At 39.4% G+C, this 24401-nt stretch overlaps 1 protein-coding gene across 1 annotated transcript in view; it reads left to right on the forward strand.

The window, feature by feature from the left end:
* The window catches only part of HEXB (hexosaminidase subunit beta), a 35555-nt gene that overhangs the window by 11024 nt on the left and 130 nt on the right, over positions 1-24401 (forward strand). Inside the window, exons 4-13 of the mRNA XM_029216412.1 lie at positions 3453-3499; positions 3775-3885; positions 15853-15954; positions 18158-18287; positions 19676-19856; positions 20552-20638; positions 21911-21983; positions 22775-22949; positions 23835-23925; positions 24078-24182. Coding sequence (XP_029072245.1) covers positions 3453-3499; positions 3775-3885; positions 15853-15954; positions 18158-18287; positions 19676-19856; positions 20552-20638; positions 21911-21983; positions 22775-22949; positions 23835-23925; positions 24078-24182 — 1102 coding nt within the window. The remainder of the gene's footprint in view (positions 1-3452; positions 3500-3774; positions 3886-15852; positions 15955-18157; positions 18288-19675; positions 19857-20551; positions 20639-21910; positions 21984-22774; positions 22950-23834; positions 23926-24077; positions 24183-24401) is intronic.

Here is a 24401-nt window from a genome sequence, read left to right on the forward strand (position 1 = left end):
CTTCCTATTTCCTATTTTTTTTTGAGGTATAATTGACATAACATTATATTAATTTCAGGTATACAGCACAATGATTTGGTATTTGTATATAATGCAAAATTATCACCACAGTAAGTTCACATCGTCACCACACATAGTTAGAAAAATATTGTTTTTCTTACGATGAGAACTTCTAAGATTTTACTCTTTTTAGCAACTTGCAGTAGGCAACACAGTATTTATTAACTATAGTCACCATGCTGTACCTTACATCCCTAGGACTTATTTATAAACGAGAGATTGTACTTTTTGACCCCATCACCCATTTTGCCTACCCCCTACCCCCGTCTCTAGTAACCACAAATCTATTCTTTATATTTATGAGCTTGGTTTTTGTTTGTTTAAGATTCCACATCTAAGTGAGATCATTCAGTGTTTGTCTTTCTCTGACTTATTTCATTTAGCATAATGCCCTCAAGTTCCATCCATGTTGTCCCAAATAGCAGGATTTCCTTCTTTCTATGGCTGAATAATATTCCATTGTATATATATACACCACATCTTTATCCATACATCCATTGATGGACAGGTTGTTTCCATATCTCGGCTATGGTAATGCGGCAATGAACATAGAGGTGCATATATTTGGGGGGTTAGAGTTTTGTTTTCTTTGGATAAATACCCAGAAGTAGAATTGCTGGATCATATGGTAGTTCTAGTTTTAGTTTTTTGAGGAACCTCCATACTGTTTTCTGTAGTGGCTTCACCAATTCACATTCCCACGAACAGTGCATGAGGGATCCTTTTACTCCACGTCCTCACCAACCCTTGTTATTTCTTGTGTTTTTGAGAACAGTCATTCTAACAGGTGTGAGGTGATATGTTACTGTGGTTTTTTATTTTTTTTGCGGTACGCGGGCCTCTCACTGTTGTGGCCTCTCCCGTTGTGGAGCACAGGCTCCGGAAGCACAGGCCCAGCGGCCACGGCTCACGGCTCACGGGCCCAGCCGCTCCGCGGCATGTGGGATCTTCCCGGACCGGGGCACGAACCCGTGTCCCCTGCATCGGCAGGCGGACTCTGAACCACTGCGCCACCAGGGAAGCCCTACTGTGGCTTTGATTTGCATTTCCCTGATGGTTAGTGATGTGGAACACCTTTTCATATATCTGTTGACTATTTATAGGTCTTCCTTGAAAAAATACCTGTTCACATCTTCTACCCATTTTTTAATTGGATTGTTTGTTTTTTTGCTATTGAGTTGTATGAGTTCTTTATATATGAACCCCTTAACAGATATATGATTTGCAAGTATCTTCTTCCTTTGGTAGATTGCCTTTTCATTTTTCTTGGAGGGGGGAGATAAAGGGCTGTCATTCATTCATTCATTCATTCTGCACTGGGTCTTAGTTGCAGCACGTGGGATCCTCTTTTTGGCATGCGGGATCCTTAGTTGCAGCATGCAAACTCTTAGTTGCAGCATGCATGTGGGATCTAGTTCCCCGACCAGGGATCGAACCTGGGCCCCCTGCATTGGGAGCGTGGAGTGTTACCCACTGGACTACCAGGGAAGTCCCAGATTGCCTTTTCATTTTGTTGATGATTTCCTTTGCTGTGCAGAAGCTTTTTACTTTGGTGTAGTCCCACTTGTTTATTTTTGCTTTTGTTTCCTTTGCTTTTGGTGTCACATCCAAAAAATTATATCTTTTTTTTTTTTTTTTTGGCAGTCCGCGGGCCTCTCATTGTTGTGGCTTCTCCCGTTGCGGAGCACAGGTTCTGGACGCGCAGGCTCAGCGGCCATGGCTCACGGGCCCAGCCGCTCCGTGGCATGTGGGATCTTCCTGGACCGGGGCACAAACCCGTGTCCCCTGCATCGGCAGGCGGACTCTCAACCACTGCACCACCAGGGAAGCCCAAATCTTTTTTAAATGTTTGGTAGAATTCACCAGTGAAGCCTTCTGGTCCTAGACTTTTGTTTGTTGGGAGATTTTTGATTACTGATGCAATCTCCTAGTAATCAGTTTGCTCAGATTTTCTGTTTCTTCTTAATTCAGTCTTGGTAAGTTTTCTCTCTCTCAGAATATATTCATTTCTTCTAAGTTGTCAGATTTGTTGGCATATAGTTTGTCATAGTAGTCTCCTGTGATCTTTCGTATTTCTGTGGTATGTTGACACATCTTCTCTTTCATTTGACTTTGAACTACAGGCAAACCTTGGAGATATTGTGGGTTTGGTTCCAGACCAGTGCAGTAAAGTGTCTATGTCAATAAAGGGAGTCACACAAATTTTTTGGTTTCCCAGTGGATATCAAGGTTATGTTTACACTATACTGTAGTCTTTTAAGTGTGCAATAGTATTATGTCTAAAAAAACAAGGTACATACCTTAATTTAAAAATACTTTATTGCTAAAAAATACCATCATCTGACAATGCAGAGTTGCCACAAACCTTTGATTTGTAAAAAATGCAGTATCTGTGAAGTGCAATACAATGAGGTATGCCTGTATTTTTTTTTAATTTATTTATATATTTTTAAATTTATGGCTGCATCAGGTCTTAGTTGTGGCACGCGGGATCTTCGTTGCGGCATGCGGGATCTTTCGTTGCGGTGCATGGGTTTCTCTCTAGTTGTGGCGTGCAGGTTTTCTCTCTCTAGTTGAGGCACGCAGGCTCAGTAGTTGTGGCACACAGGCTCAGTTGCCCTGCAGCATGTGGGATCTTAGTTCCCTGACCAGGCATTGAACCCGCATCCCCTGCATTGGTCCAGTGGATTCTTTACCACTGGACCACCGGGCAAGTCCCTATGCCTGTATTCTTAGGTTAAAATTTTCCTTGGCAATATAGTTGTTAGCTAGAATGATGAATTTTGGTAAAGTCAAGGCCAGATAGAGGAGTTGGCCTGTAATATAGAGAACAATCCACTTGAATAAAAATTGGTCAGGAGATAGTCTTTGCAGGTATAAATAAAACACTGTAAGTTGGGCCTTTATCTATAGTTTCATGGTGTTTTCTGAGCCTCTTGAATAAAAATTGGTCAGGAGATAGTCTTTGCAGGTATAAATAAAACACTGTAAGTTGGGCCTTTATCTATAGTTTCATGGTGTTTTCTGAGCCTCTTAACTCTGTTAAGTTTAGGTACCTTCTAAAGTGCCTATAATATTTTATGATAAAAGTTCTTTCTTGCAGTGCTATAAATTTATTAAGGAACTGGCATTTTGTTTTATTAAATCACTATTTTGTGTTTATCGTTCAGACAAAACCAAGGGTATGGGTACAATGAAGTAAAGCATTTTTATTAGATGGCACAGGGATTCTTTTAAATTGAGCTTTGATTTTAGAAAATATGTTACAGGGTATATGTATAACATTTAATTTTATTTGCCTTTTCTGGTTATGGTTCTGTGTATGGATAATACATCTTTTATTGTCTCTCTTATAAATTAATGCAATAAATTATAAATTTTACTTTCCCTAGGTTTAGAGACCTTTAGCCAGTTAATTTATCAAGATTTTTATGGGACTGTAAGTATGATTATTATATGTTCCTAACATTATTGGGTAGATATAATACTATAGGAAAAATATAAACTTTTTAGCTATTTATTACTTTTTGAATGTTTTTTCTCCCCAAGTGTGTATCTTATTTGGTAAATGTGTATTTCACACTTTTTGTTGGTTTTAAATTAATTTTTTATCTAATACTTGCATAGATAGGTATAATTTATTTATTACATAAATAAAATGAGTACACATTTTATCTAAGACAAAATAAATAAAAATTTTCTTTTGTCTTTTAGTTCACTGTCAATGAATCCAACATTGTAGATTCTCCAAGGTTTCCTCATAGAGGAATTTTAATTGATACATCCAGACACTTTCTGTCCATTAAGAGTATTTTTAAAACTCTGGTAGGTAATTATTTTATTTTAATCCACTGTCTATTCTGAAGATGTGTCCTTTAATGTTGTTACTTTACGTTGGTTACATATGCTGTTGTGCAGTTTGGAACAGGGGATTCATTTTCCATATACTAAGTATAAGCACTGGGCTTTCTTCCCTCCCTCCCCTGGGAAGTATATTTCCTCTACTGAGAAGTGGAGGCTCCCTTAGGGAATCACTCTCTTGTTTTCATTGGGGTGGGAGAGGGGCTTAACCAGTATGCAGTCAGCATTGTTAAGAGAAAGACTCAGTTTTAATAGTGCCCACTGGCCCTCTGTGAATCATTTGTCAAATCATGGGTCTAGACTTCTGGTTAGGAATATATAGTCATTGTACCTCTAGTTGTTTTTAATTTTGTGATCTCCACTTACTTTTTTTAAAGTGGCCTAGAAAGGAATCTGAGAGCAGCTTCATACCTAAGGAAGTGTTCCAAAGGAATATGGAACTTCAGGTGGTGGGAGCTTGGGGGCAAGGTGGACATTAACTATTTTCTCTTTTCATTGGTTCATCCCCACCATCACTGCCAGTTTGTAGGGATCGGGAGGTTTTCTTGCCATGTTTCTCTGCACCTTCACCTGATCATTTATGAACACACTATGTTATAAAAAAAAATATTTTTACGTTTACATTAAAACCCTGAATTTCTTTCTCCAAAAGACATTATTGTAATTTTTATGAAAGAAATATATGCTTAGTGTAAAAAGTTTGAACATAGATATGCATAAAATAAGTATTGATCCCATAATTTCATTTACCAAAGATTGACATAAATTTTTATGTCCCATTTGTCTCATTTTAAACTTAAAAAACGAATATCTTAACGTATAATATGACTAATGTTTTTTACTGAGATATAGTTGACATACAACATTATGTTAGTTTCAGGTGTACTAAATCATGATTTGACATTAGCATACATTATGAAACGATCATCATGATAAATCTAGTATCCATCTGTCCCCATACAGAGTTATTACAATATTATTACATCCCCATGACTTATTTATTGTATAGCTGGAGGTTTGTTCCTCTTAATCCCCTTCACCTATTTTCCCCCACCCCCTTACCCTCCTCCCTCCTGCCAACCACTCTCTGTATTTATGAGTCTACTTTTGTTTCGTTTTGTTTTTTAGATTTCACATATAAGTGAGATCATTGATATTTGTCTTTCTCTGTCTGATGTATTTCACTTAACATAATATCCTCTAGATTTATCCATGTTGTCACAAAGGCAAGATTTCATTTTTATATGGCTGAGTCTTCTCTGTGTGTTTTGATTGGAGAATTTAGTCCAATTACATTTTTTTTTAAGAGCCAATCATCTTTTAAATTTTTAAAAAATATTTGTTTGGTTGCACCGGGTCTTAGTTGCAGCAGGTGGGCTCCTTTAGTTGCATCTCACAGGCTCCTTAGTTGCGGTGTGGGACTTCTTAGTTGTGGCATGAGAACTCTTATTTGTGGCATACATGTGGAATCTAGTTCCCTGACCAGTGATTGAACCTGGGCCCCCTGCATTGGGAGCTCAGAGTCTTAACCACTGTGCCACCAGGGAAGCCCCAGTCCAATTACATTTAAAGTAATTATTGAGGATATGTACTTCCACTTTGTTAATTGTTTTGGGATTGTTTTCATAGTTCTTTTTTGTTCCTTTCATCATCTTTTGCTCTCTTCCCTTGCCATGTGAGGACTGTCTTTAGTGTTATGTTCAGATTCCTTTGTGTGTGTACCTATTAATAGGTTTTTGGTTTGTAGTTAACTGTGTGTGTGTGTAGAGAGATACACACACACATATAGATACATATATATATGTATAGTTTTATATACATGATTAGGTTATATATACATGATTATTGTAAGCTGATGATCTTTTAAGTTCAAACATTCTAACAACCCTACGTCTTTACTCCACCTCTCACATTTAATGTTTTTGACATCATATTTTACATCTTTTGGTTTTCTGTATCCTTATGGTACTTATTGTGGATATAGATGATATTTATTACTTTTGTTTTTTAACCTTCCTACTAGCTTTTTAGATGATTGACCTACTACCTTTACTGTATGTTTGCCTTCAGCAATGATATTTTTCCTTCTGTAATTTTCGTATTTCTAGTTGTGGTCTTTTCTGCTTAGAAAAGTCTTTTTAACATTTCCTGTAAAGTTGGTTTCGTGGTGCTGAACTCGTTTAGTTTTCAGTTGTCTGTAGAACTCTATCTCTCCTTCAACTTTGAATGATAGTCTTGCTGGGTAGAATATTCTTGGTTGTAAGTATTTTACCTTTCATCACTGAATATGTCGTGCCACTCCTGGCCTGCACAGCTTCTGCTGAAAAGTCAGCTGACAGTCTTATGGGAGTTTTCTGGGAAGTAACTAGTTGCTTTTCTCTGGCTGCTTTTCAGATTCTCTGTCTTTAATTTTTGCCATTTTAATTGCACTGTACCTCAGTGTGGTTGTCTTTGGGTGACCCTGTTTGAGATTCTCTGTCTTCCTGGACTGTATGTCTGATTTTTTTTTTCCAGATTAGGGAAGTTTTCAGCTATTATTTCTTAAAATACATTCTCTGCCCGTGTCTCTCTTCTCCTTCTGGGACCCCTATAGTGTGTATGTTATTATCCTTGATGTTGTCCCAGAGGTCTCTTGTACTATCCTCATTTAAAAATTTTTTCTGTTCAACTTGGCCAATTTCCACTACTCTGTCTTCTAGTTTGCTGATCTGGTCCTTTCTATCTACAAATCTATTATTGATTCCTTCTAGTGTATTTTAAATTTCATTTACTATATTCTTCAGCCTTTTGGTTCATCTTTATATTTTCCAACTGTCTATTTTCATTCATTCTTAGGTTCAGTGAGCATCTTTATGATCATTACCTTGAACTCTTTTTTGGGTAGATTGCTTATCTCTACTTCGTTTAGTTCCTTTTCTGGAGTTTTGTCTTGTTCCTTTGTTTAGAACATATTCCTCTGTGTACACATTTTGCCTAATTCTCTGTTTATTTCTATGTATTAGGTAGGTCAGCTACATTTCTCAATATTGCAGAAGTGGCCTTATTTAGGAGATGTCCTGTGGGGCCCAGCAGTGCATTCCTCTGTGGTCACCAGAGCCACCTCTAGGGGTGTCCCCTATGTGGGCTGCGTGGGCCCTTCTGTTGTGGTACGGCTGACTACTGTGTAGAGTACACTGGTAGGCAGGGCTGGCCCCTGGACCAGTTGGCTGCCAGACCCCGCCTCCTATGGTGGCTGCTGCCCTGTGGGTGGGCAGAGCTGGGTCTCGGGGCAGCTGGCTATGGGGACCAGGGTTCCTGGGACTGGTGCTGGCCTGTTGGTGGGCAAGTAAGCCCCTGGTGCTGATAGTCTAGAGCGAAGACTCCAAAATAGCACTTGACAGCACCACTATCCTCGTGGTACAGCAAGCTCCCTGAAGTGGTTCCCTCCAGTGTCTTTGTTCCCAGGGGGAGTCCTAGTTGTCTCCTGCCTCTCTGAGAGGCTAGATCAGCAAGTGGGTCTGACCCAGCCTCCTTACAAATTACTGCTTCTGACTTGGGACTCAGAGCCTGTAAGATTTTAAATGTGTTTTGTTTTGTTTTTTAATTGGAGGATAATTGTTTTACAATGTTGTGTTAGCTTCTGCTGTGCAACGAAGCAAATCAGCCACATGTATACCCATATCCCCTCCCTCTTGGATCTCCCTCCTGCCCTCCCCATCCCACCCATCTAGGACATCACAGAGCACCGAGCTGAGCCCCCTATGCTATACAGCAGGTTCCCACTAGCTATCTGTTTTACACATGATAGTGTATTTATGTCAAACCTAATCTCCCAATTTGTCACACCCTCCCTTTCCCCTCCCTATGTCCACATGTCTGTTCTCTATGTCTACGACTCTATTCCTGCCCTACAAATAGGTTCATCTGTACCATTTTTTCTAGATTCCACATATATGTGTTAATATATGATATTTGGTTTTCTCTTTCTGGTTTACTTCACTCTGTATCACAGGCTCTAGGTCTATCCACCTCATTACAAATAACTCAATTTCGTTACTTTTCATGGCTGAGTAATATTCCATTGTATATATGTATCACATCTTCTTTATCTGTTCATCTGTTGTTGGACATTTAGGTTGTTTCCATGTCCTGGCTATTGTAAATAGTGCTGCAGTGAACATTGGGGTACATGTGTCCTTTTGAATTATGGTTTTCTCAGGGTATATGCCCAGTAGTGGGATTGCTGGGTCATATGGTAGTTCTATTTTTAGTTTTTTAAGGAACCTCCATAATGTTCTCCATAGTGGCTGTATCAGTTTACATTCCCACCAGTGTGCAAAAGGGTTCCCTTTTCTCCACACCGTCTCCAGCATTTGATGATGGCCATTCTGGCTGGTGTGAGGTGATACCTCATTGTAGTTTTGATTTGCATTTCTCTCATAATTAGTGATGTTGAGCATCTTTTCATGTGTCTCTTGGCCATCTGTATGTCTTCTTTGGAGAAACGTCTATTTAGGTCTTCTGCCCATTTTTAATTTTAATTTTTTGCAGTACGCGGGCCTCTCACTGTTGTGGCCTCTCCCGTTGCGGAGCACAGGCTCTGGATGTTCAGGCTCAGTGGCCATGGCTCACGGGCCTAGCCACTCTGTGGCATGTGGGATCTTCCCGGACTGGGGCACGAACCCATGTCCCCTGCATCGGCAGGCAGACTCTCAACCACTGCGCCACCAGGGGAGCCCCGCCCATTTTTTAATTGGGTTGTTTTTTTGCTGTTGAGCTCCATGAGATGTTTGCATATTTTGGAGATTAATCCTTTGTCAGTTATTTCATTTGCAAATTTTTTCTCCCATTCTGAGGGTTGTCTTTTCGTCTTGTTTATGGTTTCCTTTGCTGTGCAAAAGCTTTTAAGTTTCATTAGGTACCATTTGTTTATTTTTGTTTCTACTTTCATTACTTTAGGAGGTGGGTCAAAAAAGATCTTGCTATGATTTACGTCAAAGAGTGTTTTTCCTATGTTTTCCTCTAAGAGTTTTATAGTGTCCGGTCTTACATTTAGGTCTTTAATCCATTTTGTGTTTATTTTTTGTGTGTCGTGTTAGGTAGAGTTCTAATTTCATTCTTTTACATGTAGCTGTCCAGTTTTCCCAGCACCACTTATTCAAGAGGCTGTCTTTTCTCTATCATATGTTCTTGCCTCCTTTGTCATAATTAAGGTGGCCGTATGTCCATGGGTTTATCTCTGGGCTTTCTATCCTGTTCCACTGATCTATATGTCTGATTTTGTGCCAGTACCACACTGTCTTGATTACTGTAGCTTTGTAGTATACTTTGAAATCGGGGAGCCTGATTCCTCCAGCTCCATTTTTCTTTCTCAGGATTGCTCTGGCTATTTGGTGTCTTTTGTGTTTCCATACAAATTGTAAAATTTTGTTCTAATTCTGTGAAGAATGCCATTGGTAGTTTGACAGGGCTTGAATTGAATCTGCAGATTTCTTTGGGTAGTATAGTCATTTTCTCAATATTGATTCTTCCAATCCAAGAACATGGTATGTTTCTCTCTCTGTTTATGTCATCTTTGATTTCTTTCATCAGTGTTTTATCATTTTCTGAGTATAAGTCTTTTGCCTCCTTAGGTAGGTTTATTCCTAGGTATTTTGTTCTTTTTGTCATGATGGTTAATGGGATTGTTTCCTTAATTTCTTTTTCTGATTTTTTTGTTGTTAGTGTATAGGAATGCAAGAGATTTCTGTGCATTAATTTTGTATCCTGCAACCTTACCAAAATCATTGATTAGTTCTAGTAGTTTTCTGGTGGCATCTTTAGGATTTTCTATGTATAGTATCATGTCATCTGCAAACAGTGAGAGTTTTACTTCTTCTTTTCCAATTTGTATCCCTTTTATTTCTTTTTCTTCTCTGATTGCTGTGGCTAGGACTTCCAAAACTACATTGAATAAGAGTGGCGAGAGTGGACATCCTTGTCTTATTCCTGATCGTAGTGGAAATGCTTTCAGTTTTTCACCATTAAGAAAGGTGTTTGCTGTGGGTTTGTCATATATGGCTTTTATTATGTTGAGGTAGGTTGCCTCTATGCCCATTTTCTGGAGAGTTTTTATCATAAATGGGTGTTAAATTTTGTCAAAAGCCTTTTCTGCATTTATTGAGATGATCATATGGTTTTTATTCTTTAATTTACTAATATGGTGTATCACATGGATTGGTTTGTGTATATTGAAGAATCCTTGCATTCCTGGGATAAATCCCACTTGATCATGGTGTATACTTTTAATGTGTTGTTGGATTTTGTTTGCTAGTATTTTGTTGAGGATTTTTGCATCCATATTCATCAGTGATATTGGTCTGTAATTTTCGTTTTTGGAGTATCTTTGTCTGGTTTTGGTATCAGGGTGATGGTGGCCTCGTAGAATGAATTGGGGAGTGTTCCTCCCTCTGCAGTTTTTTGAAGAGTTTGAGAAGGATAGGTGTTAGCTCTTCTGTAAACGTTTGATAGAATTCACATGTGAATCCATCTGGTCCTGGACTTTGTTGGAAGATTTTAAATTGCAGTTTCAATTTCATTACTTGTGATAGGTTTGTTTATGTTTTCTAATTCTTCCTGGTTTAGTCTTTGGAAAATTGTACCTTTCCAAGAATTTGTCCATTTCTTCGTGGTTGTCCATTTTATTAGCATATAGTTGTTTGTAGTAATCTCTTATAATCCTTTGTATTTCTGTGGTGTTAGTTGTGATTTCTCCTTTTTCATTTCTAGTTTTATTGATTTGCATCCTCTCCTTTTTTTTCTTGATGAGCCTGGCTAAAGGTTTATCAATTTTGTTTTTCTTCTCAAAGAACCAACTTTTAGTTTTATTTTTCTGTGCTATTGTTTTCTTTGTTTCTGTTTCACTTATTTCTGCTCTGATCTTTATGATGTCTTACCTTCTACTGACTTTGGGTTTTCTTTGTTCTTTCTCTAGTTGCTTTAGGTGTAAGTTTAGATTGTTTATTTGGGATTTTTCTTGTTTCTTGAGGTGAGATTGAATTGCTATAAAATTCCCTCTTAAAACTGCTTTTGCTGGGGGCTTCCCTGGTGGCGCGGTGGTTGAGAGTCCGCCTGCCGACGCAGGGGACACGGGTTCGTGCCCCTATCCGGGAAGATCCCACATGCTGCGGAGCGGCTAGGCCCGTGAGCCATGGCCGCTGAGCCTGCGTGTCTGGAGCCTGTGCTCCTCAACGGGAGAGGCCACACAAGTGAGAGGCTCGTGTACCGCAAAACAAAAACAAAAACAAAAACAAAAAAACCCCTGCTTTTGCTGTGTCCCATAGGTTTTGGGTCGTCGTGTTTTCATTGTCATTTGTTTCTATGTAATTTTTGATGTCTTCAGTGATCTCTTGGTTATTTAGTAGTGCACTGTTTAGCCTCCATGTGTTTGTGTTTTTTACAGTTTTTTTCCTGTAATTGATTTCCAATTTCATAACACTGTGGTCAGAAAAGATGCTTGATACAATTTCAGTTTTCTTAAATTTCCTGAGGCTTGATTTGTGACCCAAGATGTGATCTATCCTGGAGAATGTTCCCTGTATACTTGAGAAGAAAGTGTATTCTGACACTTTCACGTGGAATGTCCTATAAATGTCAATTAAATCTGTCTGGTCTATTGTGTCATTTAAAGCTTGTGCTTCCTTATATATTTTGTTTGGACGATCTGTCCATTGGTGTAAGTGGGGTGTTAAAGTTCCCTACTCTTATTGTGTTACTGTCTATTTCCCCTTTTATGCTTGTTAGCATTTGCCTTATGTATTGAGATGCTCCTATGTTGGGTGCATAAATATTTAAAATTCTTATATCTTCTTCTTGGATTGATCCCTTGATCATTATGTAGTATCCTTCCTTATCTCTTGTAAGAGTCTTTATTTTAAAGTCTGTTTTATCTGACAAGATTATTACTACTCCAGCTGTCTTTTGATTTCCATTTGCATGGAATATCTTTTTTCCATCCCTTCAGTTTCAGTCTGTATGTGTCCCTAGGTCTGAAGTGGGTCTCTTGTAGACAGCATATGTATGGGTCTTGTTTTTGTATCCATTCAGCCAGTCTGTGTCTTTTGGTTGGAGCATTTAATCCATTTATATTCAAGGTTATTATTGATATGTATGTTCCTATTACCATTTTCTTAATTGTTTTGGGTTAGTTTTCTGGGTCTTTTTCTTCTCTTGTGTTTCTTGCCTAGAGAAGTTCCTTTAGCATTTGTTGTAAAGCTGGTTTGGTGGTGCTGAATTCTCTTAGTTTTTGCTTGTTTGTAAAGCTTTTGATTTCTCCGTCAAATTTGAATGAGATCCTTGCTGGGTAGAGTAATCTTGGCTGTAGGTTTTTGTCTTTCATCACTTTAAGTATATCCTGCCACTCCCTTCTGGCCTGCAGAGTTTCTCCTGAAAAATCAGCTGATAACTTTGTGGGGATTCCTTTGTACGTTATATTTTCCTTTTCCCTTGCTGCTTTTAATATTTCTTCTTTGAATTTAATTTTTGTTTGATTACGTGTGTCTTGGTGTGTTTTTCCTAGGGTTTATCCTGTATGGGACTCTCCGTGCTTCCTGGACTTGGGTGATTATTTCCTTTCCCATGTTGGGAAAGTTTTCCACTATAATGTCTTAGAATATTTTCTCAGACCCTTTCTTTTTCTCTTCTTCTTCTGGGACCCCTGTAATTCGAATGTTGGTGTGTTCAGTGTTGTCCCAGAGTTCTCTGAGATTGTCTTCAATTCTTTTCATTCCTTTTTCTTTATTCTGCTCCTTGGCAGTTATTTCCACCATTCTGTCTTCTAGTTCACTTATTCGTTCTTTTGCCTCAGTTATTTTGTTATTGATGCCTTCTAGTGTATTTTTCATTTCAGTTATTGTGTTGTTCATCTCTGTTTATTTGTTTAGTTCTTCTAGATCTTTGTTAAACATTTCTTGTATTTTCTTGATCCATGCCTCCATTCTCTTTCCGAGATTCTGGATCATCTTTACTGACATTACTCTGAATTCTTTTTCAGGTCGGTTGCCTATTTCCTCTTCATTTATTTGGTCTTGTAGGTTTTTACCTTGCTCCTTCATCTGTGACATATTTTTTTGTCATCTCATTTTTTTTTTTTCTGGGGTGGGATTGTGTTCCTGTGTTACTGGTTGTTTAGCCTGAGGCTTCCAGCACTGGAGTTTGTAGGCTATTGGGTAGAGCTGAGTCCTGGTGCCAAGGTGAGGACCTCTGAGAGACCTCACTCCAGTGAGTTATTCTCTGGGGTCTGAGGTCCTCTGTTAGTCCAGTGGTTCAGACATGGAGCTCCCACCACAGGAGCTCAGGCACGACCCCCAGCTTGTGAACGAAGATCCTGCAAGCCATGCAGGGCGGCAAAAAAAAAAAAAAAAAAAAAAAAGCTGAAGAATAACAAAGTAAAAAAGAAAATAAGATTAGAAAACTAACAGATATGTTAGAAAAAAATAAACATATAAAAATATGGATGAAACAACTGGAAGGTAAAAAAGCAAAAAAAGAGGAGGGAACAAAAAGCTGGAAAAAGCCTTGGCTGTGGGAGGCAGGGTTTAGGTGGTGGGCAGGGCCTTATGCTTAGGACCCACTGGGCTGAAAAGGCCCTTCGGGGGTGAAGCTTAGGTTCTATGCAGCAGGAGGGGCCCAGGGGTGCCCCTGGCCTTGAGGGCGGAGGACCAGGTCTGGGACTCCAGCAGGCTCCTTGGGCCCGAGTGGGCAGGGGAAATGCCCGCCAGGCCTCCCCTGATCCTCCGGTCCTGGGGGTCCCCCCCGCCACCATCAGCCTCCTCTTCCCCGCTCCTCCCTCCCTCCCACACCCCTAGGACCTGCAAGGCCCGAGGGGGCCCTGGAGAACAGAGGACCAGGCCCAGGAGCCCAGCAGGCTTCCCAGGGCCTGAGTGGGCGGGGTAAACGCCTTCCGCGTCTCCCCTGATCCTCCGATTCCAGAGGGCCCCTTCCTGCCTCTGTCCTACACCCCTAGGAACCTTGCGGCCTGGAGGGGGCCTCAGAGAGTGGAGGCCCTGGCCCGGGAGCCCAGCAGGCTTACCCAGGCCTGATTGGGCAGGGAAACACTAGGCACGCTCCCCACTGATCCTCCAAGCCCCTGAGGGTCCCTCCAGGTGTGGGAACCCCTCCCCTCTCCCACCCACCCCTCAGGGGTGCCTGTCCTGTCCGGCCTCCACTTCTCCTCCCCCCTCACTCCCCCACATGTCCTACCCGGTTGCTCGGGGGTTCCTCCCATCTCCTTGGGTATCGAGGTCCCCCACCGACATCTACCAGGTGCCCTAGTTGTGGGGAGATGCGAACTCCTCATCCTCCCACACTGGAGGAGGAATCTACATATGCTTTTTAAGAGCACAATCTGTTTCCTACAGCCTGCCAGCTCATCCATTTGCAAGCCCTGCTGTCCTTCAAAGCCAGATGTTTTGGGGGGCTTGTTTTCCTGGTGTTGGACCCCAGGCTACAGAGCCTGATGTGGGCTCAGATTCCTCACCCCTTGGGGAGAACCTCTGCAAATGTGATATCCTCCCATTTGTGGGTCACGTAGTCTGGGGTGTGGGTCTCTCCTTGTGGTTTCTTCTTTATACTGTTAGTTGTGGAAAAATCTTTTCTGCTAGTTTTCAGGTGGTCATTCTCATCAATAATTGCTCTGTTAATAGTTGTAATTTTGGTGTGTCTGTGGCAGGAGATGAGCAGGAGGGTCTTCCTGCTCTGCCATCTTGGCCACATCATAAGGAGAGGGGAGGCTATAAGTTTGGATTCTCTGATAGGGCAAATCTCTCCCCTTATCATTTTTCATCTTCATATAGTCTTTTATATTTTATATGCATATTGTTTATTCCTCCAGAGTGTATATAAAGTCAGTGTCAGTTTCCCCCCAAATTTGAGAATTTTAATTACAACTGTACTGTGTTTGTACTGAATTTCTTTCATCTGTAAGGAAGGGTTGGCACTCAAATCTCAGAATTGTGGGAATTACAAGTCCCATTTTTCCTCTGCTGCATTCCCAAACACAGTAGTAGTGGTAGCCAAGAACTATTTTCCATTCTTGGCTAACCCCTAAATACTTACTGGGAATTTATAAGCTTGCTCCCTTCCCATAGGGCAAAGTTATTATAGTTTACTGTTAGAATAAATAAGAATTCTGTATAGGCTTTTTGAAAAGCAACATGCCATGTAAAGAATATAAGATAAGGAATTTATACTTCTTCACATCGTTCCCTTGTTGAAAAAGTGAATTTTAAAAGGAAACAGACACATTGGAAACAATCCTGGATGCAGATAAGTAAATTGGATTGTATAATATATCTGTGGTAATTTTTTTTTCCTTCTCTCCCCACTGGGTTTGTTCTCTTTATCTGTGAATCTGCTTCCATTTTTGTTATATTCACTAGTTGTATGTTTTAGATTCCACATATAAGTGATATCATACATATCTTTCTGTCTGACTTACTTTACTTAGCATAATGCCCTCCAAGTCCATCCATCTTGTTTCAGACAGCAAAATTTTTTTTTATTGCTGAGTAGTATTCCATTGTATATATATACACCACATCTTTGTCCATTCATCTGTTGATGGATACGTAGCTTGCTTCCACATCTTGGCAATTGTAAATAATGCTGCTACGAATATTGGGGTGCATGTATCTTTTCAAATTAGTGTTTTTTTCAGGTATGTATACCCAGGAGTGAGTGGGGATTGCTGGGTCATATGGTAGCTTTATTTTTAGTTTTTTGAGAAACCTCCAAACTTTTCCACAGTGGCTACACCAATTTATATTCCCACTAACGGTGTACAAGGGTTCCCTTTTCTCCACACCCTCACCAACATTTGTTGTGTTCTTTTTGATGATAGCCATTCTGACAGCGTGAGCTGATAATCTCATTGTGGTTTTAAGGTATATACATTTTTAACATGTTTGCTTGCAGGATGCCATGGCTTTTAATAAGTTTAATGTTCTCCACTGGCACATAGTAGATGACCCGTCTTTCCCTTATCAGAGCATCACTTTTCCTGGATTAAGCGAAAAAGTGAGTTATTCATGTTATTGTTGTTGGTATACAAAAAAAAATTTTGGGTATAGTTTCATTAGAAGTTTGCAGCTTAAATGTTTCTTCTTATGGATAGAATTGAAGTATAAAAGTTAGATATTTGGGGGACTTCCCTGGCGGTCCAGTGGTTAAGACTCCATGCTTCCACTGCAGGGGGTGTGGGTTAGATCCCTGGTCAGTGAGGCCAAAAAAAAAAAGAAGATATTTGTGGTTTTAAATGTTTTTAATAGGCTTCTGCTGAGCATTTTAGATCCCCAAAACTGTTGTGGTTTTGTAATTGTTATGTTATCGTAAATGTAAACAATCTCTAGGGGCTATACAAATAAAAATTTAAAAACCTTAATGAATGTAGCAGACCTGAAGCATTCGTGATTAACATAAGGTTAAGTAATTATATTTACCAAGTAGTCCAACTGTATATTTGTTTCAAACAGAATTGTTTTGAATTCTATAAATGACAACTTCTTTTCTCTCTGAAAAACTATATGAAACAGGGAATCTTACAGATAACGGCTCCTTCTGGAAAATAATGGTGGTCTTAGGAGTGTTCAGATTCACTGTATTATAGACCAGGGAAGCTGGGAGTGAGCCTCGATACCATCTAGTTGAATCCCCCTCTAGTACAAGGCTAGTCACTGACAGCCAACAGAAGCTGTATGTCTCATCCAAAGTTGTAGTTAGGAAGAGGCAGAGCCAAGACCCTAAATTTTGTCCTCTGGCCACAATTCCAGAACTTTCTCCAAGGTTTTGATGTAGTTTAGGTTGAAATCCTAGCAGCACTCCTGTTGTTGTTTGCTTTTAATATGGAAAATTTCAAACATATACAGAAGTAGAATTTAATGAATTCCCATTTCCTTATCAGTCAGCCTCAGTAATCAAGTAATGGCCAGTCTTGTATCACCTATACCCCCTCCATTATTTTGAAGGTAATCCCAGACATCATATCTTACTGGTAAAAAGGCCTGTTTAAAAAGTTTTAGTTCGTTATCACAGCTAAGAAAATAGCAATAATCCAGCTAGCCAGTCATTATTCATGTTTCCCCAAGTGCCTTTTTCTTTAAAAAAAAAAAAATTTATTTGCATTTGGATGCAAATAAGGTCCATACATTGTGGTCAGTTAATATGTCTGTTCTTTTTTTTTTTTTTTTTTTGCGGTACGCGGGCCTCTCACTGCCGTGGCCTCTCCCGTTGCGGAGCGCAGGCTCAGCATCCACAGTTCACGGGTTTAGCTGCTCTGCGGCATGTGGGATCCTCCCAGACCGGGGCACGAACGCGCGTCCCCTGCATCGGCAGGCGGACTCTCAACCACTGCGCCACCAGGGAAGCCCTGTCTGTTCTCTTTTATATATAGCTGCCCATCCCTGCCCATCTCTTTTTTCTTATAATTTATTATTTTCATTGAGGAAACTAAGCTCAGTTTGTCCTATAGTTTCCCACAGTCTGGGTTTTGCTGGTTGCATTCCCAGTGTCAATATGTTCTTCTGTCTCCTGTATTTACTGTAAACTGGTAGTTAGATCTAGTCTTGATTCAATACAAATTTGATGTTGAGGATGGGGGTAGGGCAAGACTACTTTTTAGAAGTTAAGCATTTATTTATATTTATATATTTATACCTTGAGAAATGTGCCATGGTAACACCTTTAATGGACCTTTATGTTTAGTTACCACCAATATTGAGTTCTAATTTTTCAAGGACCTATAGTAGGACCAAGGGTAATCTTTAAAAACAAAAAACAGGTCACTTATCAGAGCATCTCGGGGAATTTTTAAAGCTGACAGTAATTAAAGTGACTTTGAAAGACAACAGCTATGCTTTGTAATAATGTGTGAATTTTGATCCTAAAACTGACAAGGGCAGTAGTGTATTCAGAATTTTCACTTCAAACATTTCTGTTTTGTCATACAGTTACATGAGGTTGAAACAGCCTGACGGTAGACATTGCTGAAACGAGGTGCTGGGAGAGAGAGACAGTCCTATCAGTAAATCTGGAATTAGCCCAAAGTGTGCTGAGAGCTTATTGATAAGATACAGTAAACAAATAATTTAAATGAGTCATCCAACATCACATAAGACTATTTTATACTTTGTAATAATTGAATAATCTGCCAGCAGATACTGAAGTACAAACAGAGCTGTAAACAGTTCATACATTTTAATTTTAAGAAATATGGCTTTTACAGGGAAGCTATTCTTCGTCTCACGTTTATACTCCAAACGATGTCCGTATGGTGATTGAATATGCCCGATTACGAGGGATTCGGATCGTGCCAGAATTTGATAGCCCTGGACATACGCAGTCTTGGGGAGCAGGTAAGGAGCGTGTTTTGTGAGTTGCAGAAAATGAACATTTGAGGTCCTGCATCTCATGACTTGGTGTTTGCTCATTTTGTTCTTACTTGTGATTTGCACAAAGCTTGTGCAAACTATTGATAGTTGTAATTCAGTAACTATTATGTGTCTGTTGTGAGCAAGTCACTATCTAGGCATTGCCTAAAGTATAAACACAAGGGATAAAGGAAAACAAGAAATGATTACAACAAGTAGAATGCATGAGTGAATTAAACATTACATGAATGAAGTAACACTTAAAATGCTTTTGAGAGATCAAAGAATATATTCATGTTTCTGGTAGAGGGAATAACAGGAGAGGCAATTTAGCTGGAGCACAGTGCACCAGACAGTAGTTGTACTGTCGGGTGCTTAAGAACTGGCTCTGGAGCTAGATTGCCTGGACTTGAATCCTGCTTCTGGCGTTTATAAACTGAGTGACCTTGGGCAAGTCAGAACATCTCATCCTCAGTTTTCCCATCTCTAAAATGGGAGTATTAGCAGTAGCTATCATGTAATTTTTTTTTTTGAAGATTACAGAATGAATGTAAAGCACACAGCACCACACCTAGCATTTATAATTGTGCAATAAGTATTATTAGAATAGACATGGAGTACAGTGGGAAATGAGTCTGAAAAAGTAGTGTAGAGGGCTTGGGTGAGGAATGTGGGATTCATCAGGACACATGGAAGCCCGTGAAAGTTACAGAGTAGAAGAGTGACATGATGGGAGCCACACTAAAGGGAATCCTATGTGAAAGTGACAGATTGGAAGGGGGAGGAGATTGAAGGTCCTAGACCAGAATGGTGATAGCAGGGATGGAAAATAATATACAGAACTGAGACACATTCTGGAAATACAACCCACAGAACTTGGGTAACTGACCGACTCCAGGAGGCGAGGGACAAGAGACTTAGGAGGATGGTGTCTCATTTACCAGAATGTGAAAATCAGGAGAAGCTACAGAAGGATCTTGGGAAAGAGCATTTGGTTTTTGTTAGATTATATTTGAAGTGAAGCTAGGATATCTAATTGTGTCCAGCAGGGACTCTGAAATATGTTTTGAAGCTCGAGACAAAAGGATTGGGGCAAGGTTTAGATTTGGGAGTCATTAATATTTGAGATAATATTTGAAATGGGTAAAATCTCAGAGGCTGATGGAAAGGGAAACAAAAGAGGTGTACAGGGATAGTATTCAGGAAACAATTCTTATTTGGAAGAAATTATCATAATAACTCTTAGTAAACACATTTATCTTTTTCTGTATAAAATCTCTTTTGGCTTCAACAAAATAATATAATCACGTGCAAAGCCGTGTCTTTGTGACTGAAATACTTCTTTAGAAAAGATTCTCTATGTTTCCTTCCAGGCCAGAAAGACCTCCTGACTCCATGTTATAATGGAAAAGATCCATCTGGGGCTTTTGGACCTATAAACCCTATTTGGAATACAACTTACAGCTTCCTGTCTAAATTTTTCAAAGAAATTAGTACCGTGTTTCCGGATGAATTCATTCATTTGGGAGGAGATGAAGTAGATTTTGATTGTTGGTATGAAAATTTGTTAAAACCCACCTATTTCTAAAAACTTGTATCTGAAGTAGGTGTAGAGGTCTCCACATGAAAAGGGAAGATTTGGGGTAACATCTCTGTACGGTTTTAACTTGGCAACACAACTCGTGAGATGGTGGATTTCTGTAGAATGTCCATATGGGTGGTATGACAAAGTAAAAGCTTTTAGGAAGGAGAATTAAGATGCAGAAGGAAATGGGAATTAAAAAAAAAGACTAAAGAGTGAACAAGAATAGCTTTGGTGAAAGAGGGTAATGATTAAGTGGGAGAGATTTTTCAAGTAAAAGTCCTCTTTGCAAATAGCCTCAGATGGAGGAGAGAGGTGGGAGGTTAGGGAAAACCATTTTTATAGGAAATCGGCTTCTAGAAAATTATTTGCACTGGAAAGCTAAGATAACTTATAATTAAGTTTTTAGGTTTATTTTACTCTACAAAATTTAATAGTTTTACATGTGTATAAGATGTTAGGGATATATGCTGCTTTAAAAAGATTGGGCAGGGACTTCCCTGGCAGTCCAGGGGTTAAGACTCTGCGCTTCCACTGAAAGGTGCGTGGGTTCAATCCCTGGTCGGGGAACTAAGATTCCATGTGCCATGCGGCCAAAAAAAAAAAAAAAAGAAAAAGATTGGGCATATTGAACTTTTAATGAAATTTTGATCACTTTTTGTTTAAGGGCATCCAATCCAGAAATCCAGGATTTCATGAGGGACAAAGGCTTTGGCAGAAATTTTAAGAAACTAGAATCTTTCTATATGCAAGTGTAAGTTACTTTAAAGCCTACTTCTGTTTTTATTTCATCAATGCCTTTTGTAAAAGCTTAAGCTGTTATTTAGTACTACTTTATTTTTCATTTTCTCTCCACTCCTTGCCAAAGTATAGATGTTATATTCTTTGTTACACAAAATATAGATGAAAAATCATAAAGGAGGGAGCAATAGCCACTATTTTCTTTAAATCAATAACATGGTGACTCTGATCCTTTTGCAGTAACTGTTGAAACACAGGATAACAGTCATCTGTTCTAAGAACTCAGCTCAGAGCCCTGGCTGCCCTGCGAAGTCTTCGTCACCATCCATCCCCTGGAATTCAGTCCTTTTTGTCAACGCCGGAGCATTTCTTTTACTTTATATCTGTGCTGTCTCGTGTGGTAGCCACAGTCACATGTGGCTGTTTGTATTTAAATTAGAATTGAAGAAAATTAAAAATTCAGGTCCTCAGTCACATTAGCCACATTTCAGGTGTTCAACAGCTAGATGAGGCTAGTGGCTACCATACTGGAAAGTGCATATATAGAACATTTCCATCACTGCATCAAGTTCTAGTAGACAGTGCTGCTCTATGCTAGGGAGCAGTAAACTTGTTCTCTGAAGGGCCAGACAATAAATGAGAGATTTCGTCGGGCACATGTGGTTGCATACTTTTTTTTTTGTGCATACTCTTATTTTTTAAACAATGCTTTACAAGTGTAAAAACCATTCTCAGCTCAAGAGCCATACAAAAATAGGCTGCAGGCTATAGCTTGCCAACTCCTGCACTGAGCAAGCCCAGATTCTAGCCTTTTCCTGTTCAGCTTTTTGTGTGATACAGTCTAATTTTTTTATCCTGCAGAGCACCTGCCATTGTCTGAACATCAGGAAATATTTGTGAATTGATTGTCAACACTGTTGGAAGTTATTTAGGTGATGTCACAGGCTAGTTTCTAGTTTCTTTTATTCTAAGATACCCATGAAATTACAAAGATTGCTATTTATACACTTCCCTAGGAGTTGTCCCATCTTCCTTTCTTTGGGGTATGCTTAGCTCATTCATTCTGCAATTGACTGTTGAACCCCTCTGCTGTCAGGTTCTGAGCCCCGTGCTAGAAAGAAGGAACCACATGGGTCGCCACCCAGCTTTAGCTAGTTCTGCTGTAAAGCTGTGTTATGCTGAGAGGCACCTCTCAGTGTTGGGAGTTCTTGGGATAAAAACGTGCATTCTTTACACATATTGGTAAGCTTGTGATCTGAAATAACTGTAATTTTTTCAATGGTAGGGTTTTGGATATGATTTCAGCCATAAACAAGAGCTCCATAGTCTGGCAAGAAGTTTTTGATGATGCAAGCAAGGTGAGAAGTATTAAGACTGCATTTGGTTTTGATAATATGAGAGACTTAATACTTCCTTGGATGGAAGGAACCCTAATGAAGCTTCCCTGTAATGCTGGGGAAACGAGTTTACCTTTCCATTTGAGCTGTAACACTGAGACCAATGATAATGGTATTGATCTGATTTCTTCCATTTACTTCATTCTTCAGCGCCGCCTCCTCCTCGTCTCCCCCCCATCTCCCCTCCTCCCCCTCCATCTCATTTTTAATCACAAATTGAAGTACTCTGAAGATCGTTCCTTTTTTCAGAAGGGCAGAACAAACAGATAAATAAGTCTTTACTGCTGTTAAGAGAGTTTTGTTTTAAGTAAAATTGTCAATGTACACTTTTTATTTTAAATGGCATTTCTCTGACATACTCAGAATTCTTTATTTTCCTTTGGGGGCAACCGAGAATTTGCAAGACCAGATACTAGTATTATCTTTCCAGAAGGGTTGGTGGCATCCTCAGAGTTCCAAAGTAAGTACAATAGTGTGGTAGAAATGGGATGAAAACCTTTAATTCATTACACCTATATGGTATCATATGTAGACAAAGGTTAAATATCCAACCTTAAGGTTGATGAAACTTCTAAGTCCCTACAACAAATAGCATTTGATATTAATTCTAAGGAGAAAGGGAAAAAAGGAAATGCTGCTTTTTTCAAGGATCTTAAAAGTTATTTTCTTCGCTACAATGCCTTGGACTTTTACTTTCATCTACTGTAGTTGCGAGACCTAATAATATATATTGTGATTTGTGACTTTAATAGCTCACACCAGGCACAGTAATTCAAGTGTGGAAAGTGGAGGACTATACTCGGGAACAAAGTAAAGTTACAGAAGCTGGCTTCCCTGTGATCCTTTCTGCTCCTTGGTACTTAGACTGGATCAGTTATGGACAAGACTGGAAAAAATACTATGCCGTGGACCCTCTTAGTTTTGAGGGTAAGTGAAGCAACCATCATTACTTGATAGGTTTTTTTCCCTACCCTCCCTCCAGGGAATCCTTACCTAGGTAGCATCTACCAACTATCCTCCCTTTTATGTCTGACCCTTGATTTTGTTTGTGTGTACTTAAACAGACCAACTACAATATCATTTTAAACTCTGTGAAAGAAACCACATTCTTCCCTAAATGAAAGAACTTCAAAGTAGATTCCCTTAGATTTTTCTCTCCATTTTCACTGATAAGACTTGTTATCACTATGCATTTAAAGATGCCTGACTGCATTAACCTTGTATCTCCTACTCTGAGCTGCCTCTACCAATGCAAGACACCTAAGCAGGGATCCCGTCCTGTTCAGTGGCTTCCAGGTTCTGAGGAGGCATCCTTGGGGGTGGGCATGTCTGAGTGGTGGGGCTCCAGACTCTCAAACCCCCTTCATTAAGAACAGTTCTACTTTGTCCATTTTTGTGCACCAGACTTTAATATAAAATTTCCTTTGAGGAATAGTATTTTGCTGTTTAAAAGAGTTTCAAAACTGTAGGTCTATTAGGAATTGACATAACTGTTTCTCTAAAAATCTCTAAAAAGCATTTTCTGAGAATCAAGAAGTCATAATTACTACAGATAGTCTCTTTAATAAAATGGTATCTTTACTACCAGACTGCCACATTAGTTAACATATGCTAACAAATACTATGTGAACCGTGGGGTCAGCCGTGGCAATAAAGTTGGCCCCCTTTTTTTGTGCCACAGCCATGAACATCTCCCAAGGTCCTGCTTAACAAAGGAGAGAAATGTTGCCCTAAGATAACAACTCAGCATTGCCTCTCTATATAGGCCTCAAGTTGCAACTACCTAACTTTGCATCAATGATTTTAATCTAGGTTCTCAGGAACAGAAAAAACTTGTCATTGGTGGAGAAGCTTGTCTATGGGGAGAGTATGTGGATGCAACTAACCTTACTCCAAGATTATGGTATGGAATTTAAGTGATAACATTTGAATTAAGGTGTCTGAGTTTTCCTTCTGTACCCAAGTAGGACACCACTAGGAACTTCCCCAAGCATGTGGTTTGCTTATTTAAGAAAATAGAAAAGTACATTGGGGCACACGTGGTTTAAATTTTAGGCCTCGGGCAAGTGCTGTTGGTGAGAGACTCTGGAGTCACAAAGACGTCAGAGGCCTAGAGGATGCCTACAGGAGACTAACAATTCACCGCTGCAGAATGCTCAGGTAAGACAGATTTATGTATGTCACCTAAGAGGCTGTGATTTAATTAGGAATTGGGAACTATTTCCAGTACCTATCAGGAGAAGATATGCTTGGACTTTAAACTGTTTTATAGATATATTAAATTTTGCTGTAACTTAGAACTCCATTATGAATCTCTTTTTTCAATAATTAGTGGTATGGTTTAGTGATTCTGATTTGAGCTATTAAGTTCCTTAAGAT

Source organism: Monodon monoceros, unplaced genomic scaffold, assembly GCF_005190385.1.
Source record: "Monodon monoceros isolate NGI ecotype Baffin Bay Population unplaced genomic scaffold, NGI_Narwhal_1 Super_Scaffold_12, whole genome shotgun sequence".
Taxonomy (NCBI): Eukaryota; Metazoa; Chordata; class Mammalia; order Artiodactyla; family Monodontidae; genus Monodon; species Monodon monoceros.